The sequence below is a fragment of the Dermochelys coriacea genome, chromosome 2, assembly GCF_009764565.3.
Source record: "Dermochelys coriacea isolate rDerCor1 chromosome 2, rDerCor1.pri.v4, whole genome shotgun sequence".
Classification (NCBI taxonomy): Eukaryota; Metazoa; Chordata; order Testudines; family Dermochelyidae; genus Dermochelys; species Dermochelys coriacea.
Window position 1 is genome coordinate 16,467,525 of NC_050069.1, and position 19,868 is coordinate 16,487,392.

Sequence of the window (19,868 nt, forward strand, 5' to 3'; positions counted from 1 at the left end):
AAAGAAGGAAAAAGCATTGCAAGGAGTTCTTTATTTTGCTAATGATGTGACTGGCAGCCTGGATGAAGGTGAAATTGTTCAAATATTTTCTTATTGGCAGGTAGGTCGTGTGTGTATGTATATAATAATCTCTAGTTTCCAAGAGATTTTTTTGGAGCATGTTGAGCAGTGGAAAGCAGTAAGTGTCTGCGCCTTACTTGTACTTTTTTCCAGAAAAGTCCATTGTCTGCAGTTTTAAACTTGTGAATTGTCCACATCCAGTTCAGAGTGATGTCTTTCCCATTAGCCACACTTGTCTTGGAAGGCCTGGTAGACTTTCCAAATTCTTCAGTCGCTTTACTTAAAGTTGTGGTGGCTTTTGTTTTTAGTAGTACCCTCTTTAGTCAAAGATAGTTGATCAGGCTAACTTAAACAAATGTCCAGAAACACTGCTGCTTCTTTCCATGTTGCCTGCGTTTACATCTTTGCCAGTTCATGTAACTTTAAAACAATGGATTTATCTCTCACTTGACTCAAATGGGCATTTTTGTCTAGGACTGCAAGATTGTTCCTCTGTTCATACATCAGAATTTGCCAGAGCCCCTAGACCATGTAAAAAAACACCACCCTTTTGGTGGGGGACCTTAACTTATCATTCTTGTCCAAGGGATGCAGGGAGGCAGTTTTTTCTCCAAGAAATGAGCAGTATTAAATACAGTATCAGACTTCTGCTGATGAAGTTTGGGGGAGTAGATACTAGAAAGATGTACTGGACTCTGCAAGACTACACTGTGGCTGTGCAATTTTGCTATGAAAATACAGCACTTAGTTTATTAAGCAATTTTTTTCTTGGAAACCAGAATCCAAAACCCTCAAGTGCATCTTCTCACATGAGCTTGTTCCTGTATTTTATCTACAGTAAATATCTGTTTTATAGTACCTAGTCAAGTAAATCCTTTTTCTATCTTGTGAATTTTGACACTCTACCCTAAATCTAGCTAACCACATTTATCAAAACTGTTGCAAAAGCAGGCTTTTTTTTAAGCAGCGCATGGAAGATAAGATTTCTGTTTGGGTCCAGATTGATCAATTGTTCCAAATTAATCTGAATCCCAAATTAAGTTTTCTAACTGGAGTATTGCAATATTTTGGTTAAATGACTAGAAATGACCTTTTGTGTCCTGTCTCTATTCTGACTACTTTAATTTCAAATTGGCTTGACTTTTATAAATCAGTCTTAACTGCAAGAATGAAACCAAAAATAAAAATTCAGATATTTGAGCCATTAATCCAGACCATTCAGGACAAAACTTGTTTAGCCACCAATAACTTTGTGTAAACTCCTGCTCTAAGATCTTTCTTTTAGCTTACAAGATAGCTGCCATCTTTAGTAGCAGTTATATATTTTCTTTTTGAAACACAATAGTCCAGTATGTTGAATTGCTACTGGTGATAAGAGCACCAGGAGTGAAAGTGAGCCAGTACGGACTGGTACGGTGTACCAATACCAGCCTGTACACAGCCCACACTTTAACATCTCTTCCCCGCCCCGCACTGACTGGGGAGGCAAAAGGGCAGCTGCCCTGGGGCTGGTGATTTTAAAAGGGCCCAGGGCTCTCAGCCACTGTCACTGCTACTACAGCCACAGCCAGAGCCATGGGTCCTTTAAAATCACCACCTCTGGAGCCACAGGCAGCAGGGGCCAAGCAGCACAGATGGGTCAGCCTCCCTAGCCAGCCCCAGCTCCACCCCCTTCCACCCAAGGCCAGAGCCAGCTCCCATACTAGTAAGAATTTATTACTTCCACTCCTGAAGAGCATACATGTGCTGCTAATTAAGGTACCTAAAATTATGCATTTAAATAGTTGGCTTTTTTCTTTTTTCCAGAGGTGCTGAGCACCAAGTCAAATGTTAATGGGAGCTAAGCTGATCACCTCTGGGGGGGAGGAAATCAGCTTATTTCATGCCTAAATATGGATTTGGATGCCTGCCTTTAGATTCAGAAATGTTGCCCAAAATCTTATGGAGCTATCTAAAATATTTGTAAATTACTCTATTTCTTCCAGTTAATGAAAACTTCAACCTTTTTTCTTTCTGAGGCCCCCCCAACATGCTATAAAAACACCATGACCCACCTGTGCTACAACTGTTTTCTGCATATAAAAGCCAGGGCCAGTGTTAAGGGGTAACAAGCAGGGCAATTACCTGGGGCCCTGTGCCTCAGGGTACCCTGTGGAGCCAAGTTGCTCAGGCTTCTGCTTCAGCCCTGGGTGGCAGGGCTCGGGGCCCAGGCTTTAGTCCTGCACAGTAGGGCTTAAGCTTTCTGCCCTGGGCCCCAGCTGGTCTAACACTGGTTCTGCTTGGTGGACCCCCCTGAAACCTGCTTGTAGTCCTCCAAGGGGCTTCCCAACCCCTGGTTGAGAACCACTTCTATAGACTGCATCTGCAATGACATTTGAATTTCAGGAGATGGGTTTTTTAGCTGGTAATTCAATTTGAGATTTGGAAGTAGTCTGTTTTATATACCCACCTGAACTGTAAAATTTGGGAGAGAAATAGACTGTTAGTGGGAAATTATGACTGTCAAACCTATAGCAAAACAGTTCCTGTCCTGAAGAGCTTATAATCTAATACAAATATATATGGCTGATACCTTTACTCTGTAGAAGCTCTCCACTAAAGAGTATAATAACTAACTCCTACATTGTTTCTCCTGTGTGGATCAGACATCCCAAACCTATGGGATGGGGGAATGCAGAAATTGGGCTTGTTTTTGCCTTGATTAGCTTGTGAGTTACCTGTTGCCTAGTTCTTGGCTTGTAGCTTGTTGCTTTCCACCCACACCCCAATCAGCTACAGGCAAGCAGGGGAAGGGAGGGAGAGTCGAGGTGCATCGTGGGCCCAATAAAACAGTCCCAGGCTGCACAGCAGAGGATCTAATCAGTGTTGGGGTTCTTAGGGATTGGCTTGTTTTGGTCTTGTGTTGAAATGGGATAGCTTGGTGGGTGTTTTTGCTTATTGTGAAAGTTGGGGGAGGGGGGGGGTTTGGCAACTGTAGTCTGGATATGTTGGTCAGTATTAGTGGGCACTTAACTCCAAAACCTGAGTAATCACTTGGAATTGTTAGACATCATAATTCATGAGCACTGGAAATTCTAGACGTGGTGAGCTATTTTAACACCAATTTATACTATAACTGATGCAGAATAGAGCATAAACTTTTTGATTTTGCATCATAAATTTAAGGCCTGACCTAAACTACAGGGTTAGGTCAATTTAAAAATGACTGTGTCCACACAACCAACCCCGTTCCGTCAACCTAAAGGGCTCTTAAAATCAACATCCGTACTCCTCCCCAATGAGGGGACTAGTGCTAAAATCAACCTTGCTGGGTTGAATTTGGTGTAGTGTGGGCACATATTGATTGGCTTCCAGGAGCTATCCCAGAGTGCTCCATTGTAACCACTCTGGATAGCACTTTCAACTCCAATGTACTAGCCAGGTACACAAGAATAGCCCCGGAAATTTTTGAATTTCATTTCCTGTTTGGTCAGCGTGGCAAACTCGGTAGCACAGGTAACCATGCAGTCCCAGAATCGCAAACTAGCTCCAGCAAGGACCAAAAGGGGGACACTGGATCTGATTGCTGTATGGGGAGAAGAATTTGTGCAGGCAGAACTGATTTGGGTTATTGCTGACTATATACACTAAAATTGGGTTGATTTTTATAGAAGTCAATTCTTAGAATTTGATTTTGTACAGTCAATTGTGTTTGTCCACACAGTGCATTAAGTCAGCAGAGTGCATCCTCACTACTGTAGCTAGTAGACTTACTGAGCAGTGCACTGTGGGTAGCTCCATGCTTGCTGTGGTATGGTGTCTGCACAGAAAAAAGGCACAAAACGATTCTGACATTCCTTTCACGGAAGGAGGGGCAACTGACAACATGGACCCAAAACCACCTGCAAGAATGTTTTTTTGCCCCATCAGGCATTGGGAGCTTAACCCAGAATTCCAATGGGCAGTGGGAACTGAGATAGCTACCCACAGTGCACCGTTCTGTAAGTCAATGCTAGCCACAGTAGTGAGGACACACTCTGACTTGATGTACTTAGTGTGGACATATGCAATCAACTGTATAAAATCACTTTCTAAAAATCAACTTCTAGAACAACCTAATGTCTTAGTGTAGACATAACCCTAAGCAGGTAAGGGTTGGTAGACATTATTGGTCATAATACTTTTCCTAATTATGATCACACTTCAAAAGTGGGTTGTCAGCCATAACATTTTTTTATTTACCAAATAACTGAAGGCAACTGTTTCTGCTGCACTATAGTTGTAGGTGGCAGAGATGAGTTGTAATCACTTCTTAAAACTCCATGGCTATTGGCCATCATTGTTCACTGGTAAAGTGACCATTGGTTCATCTCCCCCTACTGCTTTGTCTTTCTTACAAAAAGAGCCATGTCATAAAATTGACAAGAGCCTATCTTTTTTTCAGTATTATAGGGGCACATTTCCAGCTGGTGCAAATAGTCATAGCTGCAGTGATCAGCCCCATTGCTGTGTTCTCCCAAATGGATGGCTGAGGGGAGATAATGTTTCAACATAACCCATTTGCTAATTACGGTGTGAACAATCACTGACCAAAACTAAACTAGAGTGCCTGCAGTAAGGTACCAAAATCTCATCTAGAGACAGTGGTAATACTGAGTGTTATAAATGGCCTGACATTGAGTAACAATTGCTATGGAAGACAGTGGTGCTGAGCACCACTGAAATCACTGTTTAAGGTGCCCAACTCCATCCACCTGGAGTAGGGAGATTTTGACCATAAACTGAAAATTATCCATTTAAATGTAGGCCCCATGTTTAAACTTTGAGCTTTTACACAGAACTAAACATAGGTAAAAGGTGGTGACTATCTTTATTTTAAAAAAAAAAATCCATTAACAGTTTTAGACCAACATTATCCTGCAATTAGAGAACCAAACATTGTGTGCTAAATTAGAAGTAAAAATGCTTTGTACATCTAAAAAAATAGAGAAATAGAACATAAACAGTAGTTAGTAACTGGAAATCTAAATTTTCAATTTCAATCCAAGAAGTTATAAGTAATGTGGGTTTAAAAGAAGCCTAAAGGGGGAATACTCTTTACACAAGTTTAGGTTAATATATATTTAAAAAAAAAAGCTGCTTTCACTAGAATTTCTTGAAGGAGGGAGACTGTGGAATGAAGTAATGGTATGCTTTAAATAAAAGCACTTGAAGAGAACAGGGGATTAAGGATAAGCTTTTAGCTTTCAAATAGTGTTGATGTAGCACTAGTTTGAGTTGAAATACCAAATATTTGGCTTCAAGCAAGATGCCTACTTAACTTTTTTTAGTGTCCACAATGGTCTGAGCACATATCCCATAGTTTAAAAACTAAACATATGCAACTTAACCCCCCCTTCCTCAATAGTCTAAGCCTATGGCTACACTCCAAGGCTTTTAGTAACACAGCTGTGCCACTACAGCCATACCACTAAAATGGCAGGCAGTGTGGTTGCTGTTTGTCAGCAGGCAAGAGCTCTCCTGCTGACAAAGCACTGTTTACACTAGAGCCTCTTTGGTAAAAACTTCTGTTGTTCGGGGGTGGTGGGACTTTTTTTAATCACCCAAATGACACAAGTTTTGCTGATGAAGTGCCAGTGTAGACAAAGCCTTAGAGGAAATGGGCTTCTCTGCATGCTAGCAATGTACAAATTGGTTCACTCCTCTAACCTTATGACTACAGTGTCATTTGATGACCAAGTCTTTTTTAAAATGTCTTCTCTCAAATTGCATTATATAAAACATTCACATAACTGTTTTTGTTTTTTTTGTTTATAGGACACTCACTGCGTGCCTTTTTTTTTTTTTTTTTTTAAAGCTAGAGATACAAGACCAGATGGCACATTTGTCTTTATCCTTCTATCAGATTAGTGTTCCTTGGATTTTTTTCCAAGACTGTTTTAATACAAATTGGTCAGTGAAGAGCCTCTTAATATAACATTGACATTGATTGGGATGTGCTGCCATCTGTTTTTGGTGCTCTACATTTTAAAACACTCATCCCCAGACATCGCATGGACAGATCTCTAGATCTCTAAGGATCAGTGGAGATGTGAAGTAGTTAGCTTTATATAAAGGAAACTGGTTTGATTTGGCCAGGTACAAGAATTTCTGGAATTCTTAATGATTTAAACTCTTGTGGGGAAAATAGCATAAGTCGGTTACAAATCTATACCATGGTCTCCTAATAAAGACTGAAGAATTACACCTCTCGTTTAAAAGAGCAGTCTTATTCACATCAACCATTTGAATTTTGTCTCCCTATCCTACATGTGATTCAACCAAAAATAGTTTGATGCTGGGGGTTGAAGTTAAGACAAACTTTAGATTGGGTAAATTGGAATTGTGAAGGGTCAGTGGGTTGCATAGGTTAAATGTCAATGCCTTTGTCTAGCTGAAGTCTAAAGATCTTTCCATCAAATGGGTGAAATGAAAAGTATTTAAAGTCTAAATGTAGACCTCTATAAAAGAGGGGGAGTTTTGTTCTTTCCAGTGGCAACCATTATACTGGAGAGTTTACAGCAGCTACCATACAGTCATATCCCATACCAGTTATCTCTCTAGCTAGAATAAAAAATGGTATGAGCTTGTACTAAATCCATAAATGCTGTAGTTCATGCCTTGTTTAGAAAATAAGGCATACAAGTGCAAAATAAGTGTCTGCCTGTTTAACAAAAAAGTAGCCCTTCTGATCATTCCTGTTGGAAGAAAAAGTGCTATTTTAAAGTCATTGTATGTCTTGAAATTCTTACTAGAAGCTTCTTCAAAGACACTTTTCTGAAAAGTACTGAATCTAATTTTACCTTGGGGGGGGGGGGGAGTAGACTTTGAGATTAAAAGCTTTGAATTTTCTTGTATCTGAAATAGTTTGGTTTTGGCATCTTGCTTCTACCAGTGTATGTGACATTTAACGAGTTGCATCCAAAATTTAATTATATGACTTGGGTGTATTTAGTGTGTGGGGTGGGGTTCCCCCTCAGAGTAAGGGTGTGTCTGTGAGTGTGTTGCATTATGTACAGTGGAGAGTTACATTTTTCACCTTTTTGGTAGTTGTCTGAATTATATTGAATAGGCATTTCTTCTGGTCAAACCTGACTCCAATCCTATTTAAGAATGATGTCCTCCTAAATTAATTTGTTTTGATTTTCTGTATGGAGCATCGCAGGAGCTGTGAGCTTATGCAGAATAGCAGCTTGTCCATATAACCCGGTTTTCTACCGAGTCAAACTAAACCTGCTACTTGTTTCTGCTTAGTGACTTGTGGGATTTATATCATGCTGCTGTGTCTAAAAATGGTGCTGGATGTGGAAGATACTGCTTATCTAATAAATAATGCAGTAAGTATTGATCTGGGGTGTGTAAGACTTTTGAGACTGAATGTTAGAGTGACATTGAACATAGGTCAGAAAGTGGTATCTAAACTCACTTGATGCTTGTGGGTCTTGCATTTTTGGTGCATAAACCAAAAATGTGCATAAATGACTTAAGAAACTTGAGTAGAATTTACAAATTCTAGCACTTCAGCATTAGATGTTGAAGGTGTACTGTGTATTATAATATTACTGAGTTGTGAACTAGATCAAAGGTGAAGGTTGGCTTTTGTTTTTTTCACCCTATTTACAAGTTTTAGGTATTTTGGCTTTGTACTGTAAAGGTGTTTGTTTGGATGTAGATGTATATTCATTCCTCTATGCAGTCCTTGTTTTAATTTGAGAGGAACAAAACTACCCTGGAAGTATGCCTTAAGGCAAAATTCTTTATTTAAAAAAAAGTGTGGGGGGGAGGGGGCGGGCAAGTAAAGCATGCCTGGAGGTGGCTAGGTCTAAGGTTCTACTAAGCACTGTTGCTCTTACCTGAATTTCATTGCTTGACCAGTCACTCATTACACTTGAGCATAATCTTTTGTGGTTAGCTTTCTTTGTTTTTATTTCAACAATCCTTTTTTAGTACTGATTTTCACAGAAGCATAGAAATGTAGGGCTGGCCAGGACATTGAAGTAATCAAATCCAGCCTCCTGTGCGAAGGCAGGACCAAGTAAACCTAGACCATCCTGATAGGTGTTTGTCTAACCTGGTCTTAACCTCCAATGATGGGGATTCCACAAATTTCCTTGGAAGTAGATTCCAGAATTTAACTACCCTTACTGCAGATTAAGCTCCTTACTTCTGGTTTTAACCTAGTGGAGATGGAGAACCTTCAGTCATAGTCCTCTTGATAACAGCCTTTAACATATTTGAAGACTATCAAGTCCCCTTACAGCTGCTTTTTTTCCCCCAAGACTAAACATGAGTTAACCTTTCTTTTTAGATCAGGTTTTCTAAACCTTTCATCATTTTTGTTGCTCTTCTCTGGATTCTCTTCAGTTTGTCCACATCTTAAAGGGTGGCACCCAGAACTGGGGACACTATTCCAGCTGAGGGCTCACCAGTGCTAAGCAGAGTGGGACAATTACCACCTGTCTTACACCACGCTTCTGTTAGTAGATCTCACAATACTAGCCCTTTTTCCACAACTGCATCACATTGCTGAATTGTAATCAATTTGTGATCCATTATAGCCCCAGATCCTTTAACAGTACTGCCAGTTATCCCCATTTTGTAGTTGTACATTTGATTTCTCCCCCCTTTCCTAAGTGAAACACTTGTCTCTAATGAATTGTATCCTGTTGACTTCAGACCAATTTGTCAAGATAATTTTGAATTCTAATCATCAGCAAAAATGCTTGCATAACCCCCTCTAGTTCAGTGTCATTTGCAAATTTTATAATTGTACTCTCCATTCCATTATTCAAGTCATTAATGAAAATATTGAATGTACCAGACAAAGAGTGACCCCTGTGGAACACCAGTAGATATGTCCTCTGTTTGACACTGAGCCACTGATAGCTATTCGAAGTCTTACAACCAGTTGTACATCTACCTCATAACTTCATCTAGATGCCACTTCCCTACTTCACATATGGGAATGTTACGTGGGACTGTCAAGCTTTACTAAAATCAAAATGCATGTCTGCTGCTTTGCCCCATCCCCTAGGCCAGTAACGCTGTCAAAGAACCAAATTGGGTTGGTTTGGCATGCTTAGTTGGCTGTTCCTTAATTTTAATATCCCTCTAGCTGCTTACAAATTGATTGCTTAATTACTTGCTCCAGTGTCTTTGAGTATCAAAGCAAGGCTGACTGGTCTTTAATTTCCCAGTCCTCTTTATTCCCCTTTTTTAAAAGATAGTCCTGTTTGCCCTTCATCTTTTTGAGAACCTCACTCCTCCTCATAAAAGAAAAAGCAGGACTTGTGGCACCTTGGAGGCTAACAAATTTGAGTATAAACTTTCATGAGCTACAGCTCACTTCATCAGACGATGAAGTGAACTGTAACTCACAAGCTTATGCTCAAATAAATGTTAGCCTCCAAGGTGCCACAAGTCCTGCTTTTTCTTTTTGCGAATACAGACTAACATGGCTGCTACTCTGAAACTTATCCTCGTGTTCTTGGAGATTGCTTCAGCTGGTTCCTTAAAATTCATCCTAAGGTACTTATCAGGCCCTGCTAACTTGAATGTATTTAACTTATCTAAATATTGTTGTGATGTTCCCCTGGCATTATCTGGACCGGTAATCTGCTAGGTCACTCCAATCCTTGATTCTGGGAGCCAGCCTTACCCTGCTCCACTGTGAGAACCCTCATTCCTGGGCTGTTCACACCCAGCCTCTAGCATGTAAGCTGCTCCTAGCTACATGAGTGAGCACTTTTGGCCAGGCGCTGCTTGATTTGTGTAACCAAATGACACTAGCCAATACCCCAGTCCAGCCACAATCCTAGGAGCCTGTTTTGCAGTGTCCAGTTATGCCCCCCACTGGATGCTGCAAGTTTACGTGAGCTCGTCAATTTAACAAAGATTGATCTGCATTGGGCTTGTTATCCCAAGAGGAGTCTGACACACTTCCAACCAAATTCACTGCTTCAGGTAGAACAAACACACACTAGATTTTAAGTGATAAGTCCAAACACAACAAGTCAGATTTGGTTAAATGAAATAAAAGCAAAACGCATTTTAATCTGATCTTAGCACTTTCAGTGATCTTACAAACTTAGATGCTTCTCACCACAGGCTGGCTGGCTGCCTTTCAGCCAGGCTCTCCCCTTTTGATTAGCACTTCAGTCATTTGATGGTATCTGTAGATGGAGGTGGGGGAGAGCATGGCAAATATGTCTCTCCCTTTTATCATGTCCTTTCTTCCCTTTTGGCTTTGCCTCCCTCCTTCAGAGTCAGGTGAGCATTACCTCATAGTAGTCCCAAACTGACCAAGGAATGTGGGGGTGACTCACTCAAGAGTCCAACCAATCCTTTGTTGCTGCCTAGGTTTAGTGTCTTTTGTTCCCGTGTGGCTGGGCTGGGTTTGTCCCATACATGCCCTGATGTGTGAACTGCCCCTCTGCTCTTGGAGAGTTTTTGCCTGGGCTTATTTTAAGCCATGAGGACATGTTTTCAGCCTCATAACTATATACATGAAATTACAACCTGTAACATTACTAGAACAACAATGCTCAGTGCATCATAAGCCTTAAAAAGATACCAGACATGACAAACTTTGCATTGGATACCACACAATCCTTTTATAAGGATGAACATGGGGGATGCAGGGTGTTCCCCCAAGGTAGTGTCACAATTGTTCTTTTCCTATTTTGGCTTGCATTCTTTCCCCCTTGTAGTTAATATTAACTGTGGGTAGGGTAGAGTATGCAATGGGACTGAAAACATTTGACGTATCTCATGAATAAGTATTGTAAGCACATATTACTAGATAAGCATGGTCAATCATAATGTAGACAACAAACATGAATGAAATATTTCACAAACTCCTATGTTCACCACCACCTTTTTGGTACTTAAAACATAAGGAGACTTAAGTCAAGAATTTTGTATTAATGGTCACATGTATCTATGATCAGCTGAGAACTTTTTTAAAAATCATGCAGATGTTAGTCTTTTTAGTACAAGATTAAATCACAACTCCTATAGCTACTGCTCCTGGGGGGCATTCTACACCCAAAAATTAATTCTGTGCAAAAAATCTGCAACAAAATTCTGCACATAAACATTGGCAGTTTTAAATTGTGAAAATAACATTATGTAATCACATCAGTTTCAAATATTTTGGTAATGTATTTCAAAATACCAGTCAGCAAGTATGTCTAACTCTCTATTCCTGGGGAATTGTATATTTTGTATTGTTAAAGAAAACCCAGTTTCTCTGTCCCCTCCCTCCCCCAGAGCCCAGCTAGGGGGCAAACACCCACTACGCCTCTTCCCCCCCCCCCCCCCCCAGTCACAATGTCCTCCCAGCTAATGCACTCAAGCCCAGGTGCAGGGTCCCCCAGCCCAAGTACTCGTGTTCCCTCCCCCCCACCAGAGCCCAGGGATCCAGAGGGAGAAACAGCCAGATACTTGGTCCCAGGCTTGCATGGAGTTTCCTGTGCACTGCCATCTCCTTCCCTCAGGGTGTGCTGGGAACTACAACAGCCAGGAACCCTCTAGCTCCCTCCCCCACAGCAGTGTATTGTATGTGTGGGCTGGGTCTAGTGGCAGCCAGCAGCACTGCAGCCCATTTCTGGGGTGGGGAGGAAGTTATGTGTGCACAACCTTAAATTTCTGCATTTCACAGTAGTGCAGAATTTCCCCAGGAGCAAGCTACTGATAACTGCTTAATGAGAAATGTAGCCCCCTAACAATGGCCTCCCACAGAGTGCTGTCTGATGTTCTCAACTTCAGACTAGTACGGTATAAGGGTTTGTCATTTAACACTTGTAGGCATAGCGAGAGATGTCTGGTTTTTTTATTTGTACTAATTTGTATTTGTTTAGTGTCTTCCTCTAATGGAGTTAAGATTTGGGCTACCACTGGCTATAATAACCCCCATGGAGTGGCTTTATCTAGTACTGACCAGACATATAGAGATGACACAGTCATCCTAATATCTGAGTGACACTTTTGTGTATGGGTGCTTACAGTAAAAAATCAATGAAGTTCACTGGGCACTTTGCCACAGTGAAACTTATTCTTTAGAGGGCTATGTTGTCATGACAAGCACAACAGTGTAGCATGGCTACAACAGCACTGCATTTGACTATTTAACTGACTTCTGTACAGGCTGTTAATGGTGGTTGTTTTTTTGGCTAAGTTTGCAAGGCCTTATAGTCACTTCATTATCCAAAGAGATAAAGGCTATGTAACACTAACTTTTGAACACCATATCCAGTTCATCCTAGAACTTCAGGGAGTGCTCAAGGCATTAGAGGGCAGAATGTTGGGGTTTTTGGTGATTGGAAAACTGAAAGGAAGAAATGGGGAGAAGAGGGGAAACAACACATTAGACCCTAGCATCAGGTTAGCTGAGCTAGTAGCTTCAGTTGCCCATTTAATTATCTGTAGATCAAATAACCAGTTGATGGCATCCATTAATGCATTCCAGCATTAACTGTACCCTTCACTTTAGGTCTACCCATTTTCTCAGTACATTTTAAGAAATGTTGACATCCTGAAAGACCAAAGAAAGGAGAAAATGATTGGGATGGGAAGGGTGGCAGGCATGTAGGATTGGAGAAGCATGTAAAATACCTGATGAGGGTAGAATGGGGGACTCTAGTGGGAGACACACAGATCCTCTGGCATGGAGGGGGGAATGAGGGGCACATAACCCCTGAAATGTGGGGAATGACCAATTCTGGTATGGGGGGGACATCCTGGCCTTGGCATGAAGGAGGGTTGCATTGAGTCCATAAAATAGAGGGGAATGGGAGGATGGCACATGGAGCTTGTGGTGGAGAATGGGGGGGATACAAGGGGCCCTTTGTGTGTGCAATAAGCTTGGTCTACAGAAACAGCAAAATGTATGGCACCGCCTCAGTTTTACTTAGTCCAATTTTAAAACATCTATAGACACCATCCAGTGCTCTTGCCATCTATCCCATAAGATAAAAATGACCATGAACTTGGTGTCTATATCAAGAGACTGAATATTGCTACGAGTTCCTTATTATTTTTCCTTTCACTTTGAATGATGTTCAAATTATGCTGGATGTGCATGATGCAAAAGATCTAGTAGTGTCTGAGGGAAGCATTTAAATAAGTAATCACTTGTTTCTTATTTGCAGGAGCAAGATGTTGAGACTCTGCATGGCTCTGTCCATGTTACTATGTATGGGACTCCCAAAGGAAACAGGCCTGTCATCCTAACGTACCATGATATTGGATTGAATCGTAAGTGCTGATCTTTCATACAACAGCACAGTGATGGTCAGCTGTAACAGCTGATCACTTTGTGGTTCTTTAACTTGCAGACTGCCATGATCCTTGCAGCACATTTATTTTCAGGGGTAAAATTAGGATTCTGGTGTGGCAGCTTGCCAATAAATTGTTGATCAGTGCAGGTTGATCCAGATTGGCCTTTGCTGCATCCCAGACTTCACTGTGAGCCATTGTATAAAACCAATATGGAGGTACAGAGGAACAAGGGGCCCAGATTTTATTCTTGGTAGACTTTGGGCTAGCTGGCAGTCAAGAGGAAGGAAATGAGCCTGAATGCAGGCAAATAGGAGTAGAAAGTGGTACCCTTTGACAGCTTTCTACTAAGATAAATGGCATCAAAAGACTGTTGGCATGTGTGGAGCTATTTTGCCTCTCATAGACATGACTTCCTTAATACCCTGTTAAGGGACACAGTGGCTTGAATTCTGAGTATCCTAGACTATCCTAGGGACCTCAGGAGGTCATCTAGTCCAACCCCCTGTCAAAGCAGGACCAATCTCCAACTAAACAATCCCAGCCAGGGCTTTGTCAAGCCTGACCTTAAAAACCTCAAAGGAAGGAGATTCCACCATCTCCCTAGGTAACTCATTCCAGTGTTTCACCACCCTCCTAGTGAAAGTTTTTCCTAATATCCAACCTAAACCTCCCCCACTGCAACTTGAGACCATTACTCCCTGTTCTGTCATCAGCTACCACTGAGAACAGTCTAGATCCATCCTCTTTGGAACCCCCTTTCAGGTAGTTGAAAGCAGCTATCAAATCCCCCCTCATTCTTCTCTTCCGCAGACTAAACAATCCCGGCTCCCTCAACCTCTCCTCATAAGTCATGTGTTCCAGTCCCCGAATGATTTTTGTTGCCCTCCACTGGACTTTCCAGTTTTTCCACATCCTTCTTATAGTGTGGGGCCCTAAACTGAAGGCAGTACTCCAGATGAGGCCTCAATCTCGAATAGAGGGGAACGATCATGTCCCTCTATCTGCTGGCAATGCCCCTACTTATACAGCTCAAAATGCCGTTGGCCTTCTTGACAACAAGGGCACACTGACTCATCAGCTTCTCACCCACTGTAACCCCTAGGTCCTTTTCTGCAGAACTGCTGCTTAGCCATTCAGTCCCTAGTCTGTAATGGCACATCGGATTCTTCTGTCCTAAGTGCAGGACTCTGCACTTGTGCTTGTTGAACCTCAGACTTCTTTTGGCCCAATCCTCTAATTTTGTCTAGATTCCTCTGTATCCTATCCGTACCCTCCAGTGTATTTACCTCTCCTCCCAGTTTAGTGTCATCTGCAAACTTGCTGAGGGTGCAATCCACACCATCCTTCAGATCATTAATGAAGATATTGAACAAAACCAGCCCCAGGACCAACCCTTGAGGCACTCCACTTGATACCGGTTGCCAACTAGACATGGAGCCATTGATCACTACCACTGAGCCCGACAATCTAGCCAACTTTCTATCCACCTTATCGTCCATTTCATCCAGCCCATACTTCTTTAACTTGCTGGCAAGAATACTGTGGGAGACCATGTCAAAAGCTTTGCTAAAATCAAGGAACAACACATCCACTGCTTTCCCCTCATCCACAGAGCCAGTTACCTCGTCATAGAAGGCAATTAGGTTGGTCAGGCATGACTTGCCCTTGGTGAATCCATGCTGACTGTTCCTGATCACTTTCCTCTCCTCCAGGTGCTTCAGAATGGATTCCTCAAGGACCTGCTCCATGATTTTTCCAGGGACTGAGGTGAGGCTGACTGGCCTGTAGTTCCCAGGATCCTCCTCCTTCCCCTTTTAAAAGATGGGCACTACGTTAGCCTTTTTCCAGTCGTCCAGGACTTCCCCGATCGCCACGAGTTTTCAAAGATAATGGCCAATGGCTCTGCAATTGCATCCACCAACTTCTTTAGCACTCGGATGCAGCACATTCAGCCCAATGGACTTGTGCTCATCCAGATATTCTAAATAGTCCCGAACCACTTCTTTCTCCACAGAGGGCTGGTCACCTCTTCCCCATGCTGTGCTGCCCAGTGCAGTAGTCTGGGAGCTGACCTTGTTCGTGAAGACAGAGGTAAAAAAAGCATTGAGTAAATTAGCTTTTTCCACATCCTCTGTCACTAGGTTGCCTCCCTCATTCAGTAAGGGGCCCACACTTTCCTTGACTTTCTTCTTGTTACTAACATACCTGAAGAAACCCTTGTTACTCCTAACATCTTTTGCTAGCTGTACCTCCAGGTGTGATTTGGCCTTCCTGATTTCACTCCTGCATGCCTGAGCAATATCTTTATACGCTTCCCTGGACATTTGTCCAATCTTCCACTTCTTGTAAGCTGCTTTTTTGTGTTTAAGATCAGCAAGGATTTCACTGTTAAGCCAAGCTAGTCGCCTGCCATATTTACTATTCTTTCTACACATCGGGATGGTTTGTCCCTGTAACCTCAATAAGGATTCTTTAAAATACAGCCAAATCTCCTGGACTCCTTTCCCCCTCATGTTCTCCCAGGGGATCCTGCCCATCAGTTCCCTGAGGGAGTCAGTCTGCTTTTCTGAAGTCCAGGGTCCGTATTCTGCTGCTCTCCTTTCTTTCCTGTGTCAGGATCCTGAACTGGACCATCTCATGGTCACTGCCTCCCAGGTTCCCATCCACTTTTGCGTAATTCTTCCCAGTTTGTGAGCAGCAGGTCAAGAAGAGCTCTGCCCCTGGTTGGTTCCTCTAGCACTTGCACCAGGAAATTGTCCCCTACACTTTCCAAAACCTTCCTGGATTGTCTGTGCACCGCTGTATTACTCTCCCAGCAGATATCAGGGCAATTGGGGTCTCCCATGAGAACCAGGGCCTGCAATCTAGTAATTTCCATGAGTTGCCAGAAGAAAGCCTCATCCCCCTGGTCCAGTGGTCTCCCAGCAGACTCCCACCACGACATCACACTTCTAAACTTAATCCAGAGACGACTCAGGTTTTTCTGCAGTTTCATACTTTGAACTCTGAGCAGTAATACTACCCTCTTGCATACAATGCAAATCCCCCAGCTTTTCTGCCCTGCCTGTCCTTCCTGAACAGTTTATCCATCCATGACAGTACTCCAGTCATGTGAGTTATCCCACCAAGTCTGTTCCAATCACCTCATAATTCCTTGACTGTGCCAGGACTTCCAATTCTCCCTGCTTGTTTCCCAGGCTGCTTGCATTTGTGTATAGGCCCTTGAACTCGCTAATCGTCCCTCTTTTTCAGTATGAGGCAAGAGCCCTGCCCTCTCGTGCGCTACTGCTCATGCTTTCTCCTGGTATCCCATTTCCCCACTTACCTCAGGGCTTTGGTCTCCTTCCCCCGTGAACCTAGCTTAAAGCCCTCCTCACTAGGTTAGCCAGCCTGCTTGCAAAGATGCTCTTCCCTCTCTTCGTTAGGTGGAGCCCATTTCTGCCTAGCACTTCTCCTTCTTGGAACACCATCCCATGGTCAAAGAATCCAAAGCCTTCTCTCCGATGCCACCTGTGTAGCCATTTGTTGACTTCCATGATTTGACTGTCTCTACCCAGGCCTTTTCCTTCCACAGGAGGATGGCCAAGAACACCACTTGCACCTCCAACTCCTTTATCCTTCTTCCCAGAGCCACGTAGTCTGCAGTGATCTGCTCAAAGTCATTCTTGGCAGTATCATTAGTGCCCACGTGGAGTAGCATGAAGTGGTAGTAATCCAATGGCTTGATGAGTCTCAGCAGTCTCTCCATCATATCACGAATCCTGGCAAGCAGCAGACTTCTCAGTTTTCCCGGTCAGGGCAGCAGATTGATAACTCAGTCCCCCTGAGAGGAGTCGCTGACCACCACCACACATCTCCTTCTCTTGGGAGCGGTGGTCATGGAACCCCCAACCCTAGGACAGTGCATCTCATGTCTTCCAAACTGCTGGAGATTTTCCCCTCTGTATAATCTTTGTACCCATAAACAATTTTTCTAGATAAAAGGTGAAGGACCTCTGGGTCAAAAATAGCCTATATTTGGAGACCTTCCAAGCACCATGCAGCAACATGTGCTTGATAGGGATTTTGGAGAAGGAAAAGAGTATACTTCACAAAATGACAAAAGGGTGGAAAGAAGCTTGTGGAAGACTCCTCTTTTGAATTTTGTCCTAATGCTGCTGAGGGCTTTTAAGTATTTAGCTGTGTATGTCTCAGGATATCGAGAACTTTGTATAGATTCAAACCAGAAAATAAATCAATGGATGACGAAATGGTGTCAGCCCAAAGTGTGGCGTTTCTCCTCAGTCCTGCATGGTTTAATCTTGTATAGATGCAATCTAATAGAACACCATTTAGACCAGAAAGTCAGATCTAATAACATATATTTTTGCCACTGTCACTCCACAAGACTTGGCATTTCTTTACTCAGTTATTAATGTTTACTGTTGGACCCTTGGCACTACCACAAGTAGAATTAGGGGTTCATTGAGCTGTGTAAACAGTCATGGTCCCTGCTCCAAAGAGTTTACTTTCCATCAGTAAGCCTATTGTAACTAATTTCTTCATAGTAGCTTGATAGAAGCATCCCTATACTTCATTTTGTATTTTCCATGGATTAGGGACAGGGGCCTCTGGGCCTTAACAATAGTTGAGATTGTAAGATTTGTATCTAGGAAGGAAGAAAAACCTGTCTGTATGCTATGTAAAGTTCTGTTAATCACATTTTATACTAAAACTACTCAGTTCAGTTACATGTGATGTTAAAGAGTTTGATAGCAGAAAAGTGTTTAAGTAACTTTGCTGTTCCTTACCTTGCATTTTAACAAGGGAAGGATTAAAAAAAATTAACTTATCAATTTATGGTGCATTGCCTAACTTCTGAATTTCTTTTCCTGTTTAACCGTGTAAATAGGCTATTTCTTGCTGGGTCTCACCCTAATGCAATACAGCTGGCATTAGGTTTTAAGTTCAGGAGAAAATGAATAAACCTTAAACAGGCTTCTGCTGAAACCTTAAAGTGAGAAGTTCATATTTCTAAAAAACTGTAAATTAGGCCTAATCTGCTTGATGGTATTCCTGTAAAATATATTTTCATTTTAATGTATTCTGCTTGTAGCTAGCATAGGAAACCTCAGACTAGCATGGTGTAACTTGCAGTCCTTGGACATAAGGACCAAAAAAAAAAAACAAAGTGACTCAGCTCTACTACTTTGGATTTGCTTTTTTCACTTTTATTGACTCTAAAAAAGGATTTTTTTTAAAATCCTGGGATAAACACTTCTGCCCCACCTGTTCTAGTTCTAGTTTTAACTTTCATGTTGGGAATTTCCTTGAGACTTTGGTCTGCCACATATTTTGACCACGAGTGCCAGAATTTAATTACCTACTTGAAAAAGTTTCTTGGAAAACTGTTCAGCTTTCTGCCTCAAGGTGTTAAAGTAGTAAAGTAACACCATTTATCTTTGGAGCAGGGTTTTGTTAATCTCCTTTCCAACAATAGAGTTGCCAATTCAAGAATGTAACAAAGTTGAGCTGGTTGAACCATACTGCAAATTACTGAAGTTAAATCTGCAAAGAAACTTAAAGAAACTCAGACTGAAATACTCATACAAACTCTCCAAATTGCAGTTTCTTGTGATATCCGCATTACAACTGTGTAAGCCATTCAGTCTTTCATCTTAATGACTACTACATTCTTTTTTCCCCTCTAAGACAAAACTTGCTTCAACCCCCTCTTCAACTTTGAAGATATGCAGGAAATAACACAACACTTTGCAGTCTGTCATGTGGATGCACCAGGGCAACAAGATGGAGCAGCATCTTTCCCAGCTGGGTGAGTTGGAGCTGGGGAAAGATCTTGATGCTTGTAGGGCTGGCTTGTTGAGTGGTCAGAAAAGAATATTCTGGATCTGCAGTTTTAATTTAAAGAATTTGTGAAAACTTCTGTATGTTCTGAACTGTTATCTGTAGAGAATCTTCACTTAAGTCAAAAAGAAAAGGAGTACTTGTGGCACCTTAGAGCCCAACATTTATTTGAGCATAAGCTTTCATGAGCTACAGCATCCGATGAAGTGAGCTGTAGCTCACGGAAGCTCATGCTCAAATTTGTTAGTCTAAGGTGCCACAAGTACTCCTTCTTTTTGCAAATACAGACTAACACGGCTGCTACTCTGAAACCTGTCACTTAAGTCAGTGGAGTGATAAAGATCAGAATCTGGGACTGCAAATCCACACTCTAATATCCTGTTTCCTTAAAACTCTAATGAGACTCTGCTCCCAAAGTGGTTTTCAAAGCAGTCTGTGCTTTGGTCAGGTTAAATTATGAATCCACTAATTTCATCTCTAAATGTTTTCCAGCTGTTTGTTCCTACTATTGCAGTTGATCTGTAACTGGTTTCCCTCATAGCTATATCTATCCAAAGTACAAACATAAAATCAGAGTAAAAACAATATAGGTATAGGTATTTAACACTGTCTAAAGACACCACAAAAATTGAGAAATTACCAGCACTTCCCCCATTTTACCTCTA

At 41.9% G+C, this 19,868-nt stretch overlaps 1 protein-coding gene across 2 annotated transcripts in view; it reads left to right on the plus strand.

Annotated features, from left to right (window-relative positions):
- NDRG1 (N-myc downstream regulated 1) overlaps positions 1-19,868 on the plus strand; it is a 64,324-nt gene that overhangs the window by 22,360 nt on the left and 22,096 nt on the right. For both annotated transcript variants that reach the window (XM_038390127.2, XM_043507310.1), the window contains exons 4-5: positions 13,230-13,335; positions 19,051-19,171. In XM_038390127.2, coding sequence (XP_038246055.1) covers positions 13,230-13,335; positions 19,051-19,171 — 227 coding nt within the window. The remainder of the gene's footprint in view (positions 1-13,229; positions 13,336-19,050; positions 19,172-19,868) is intronic.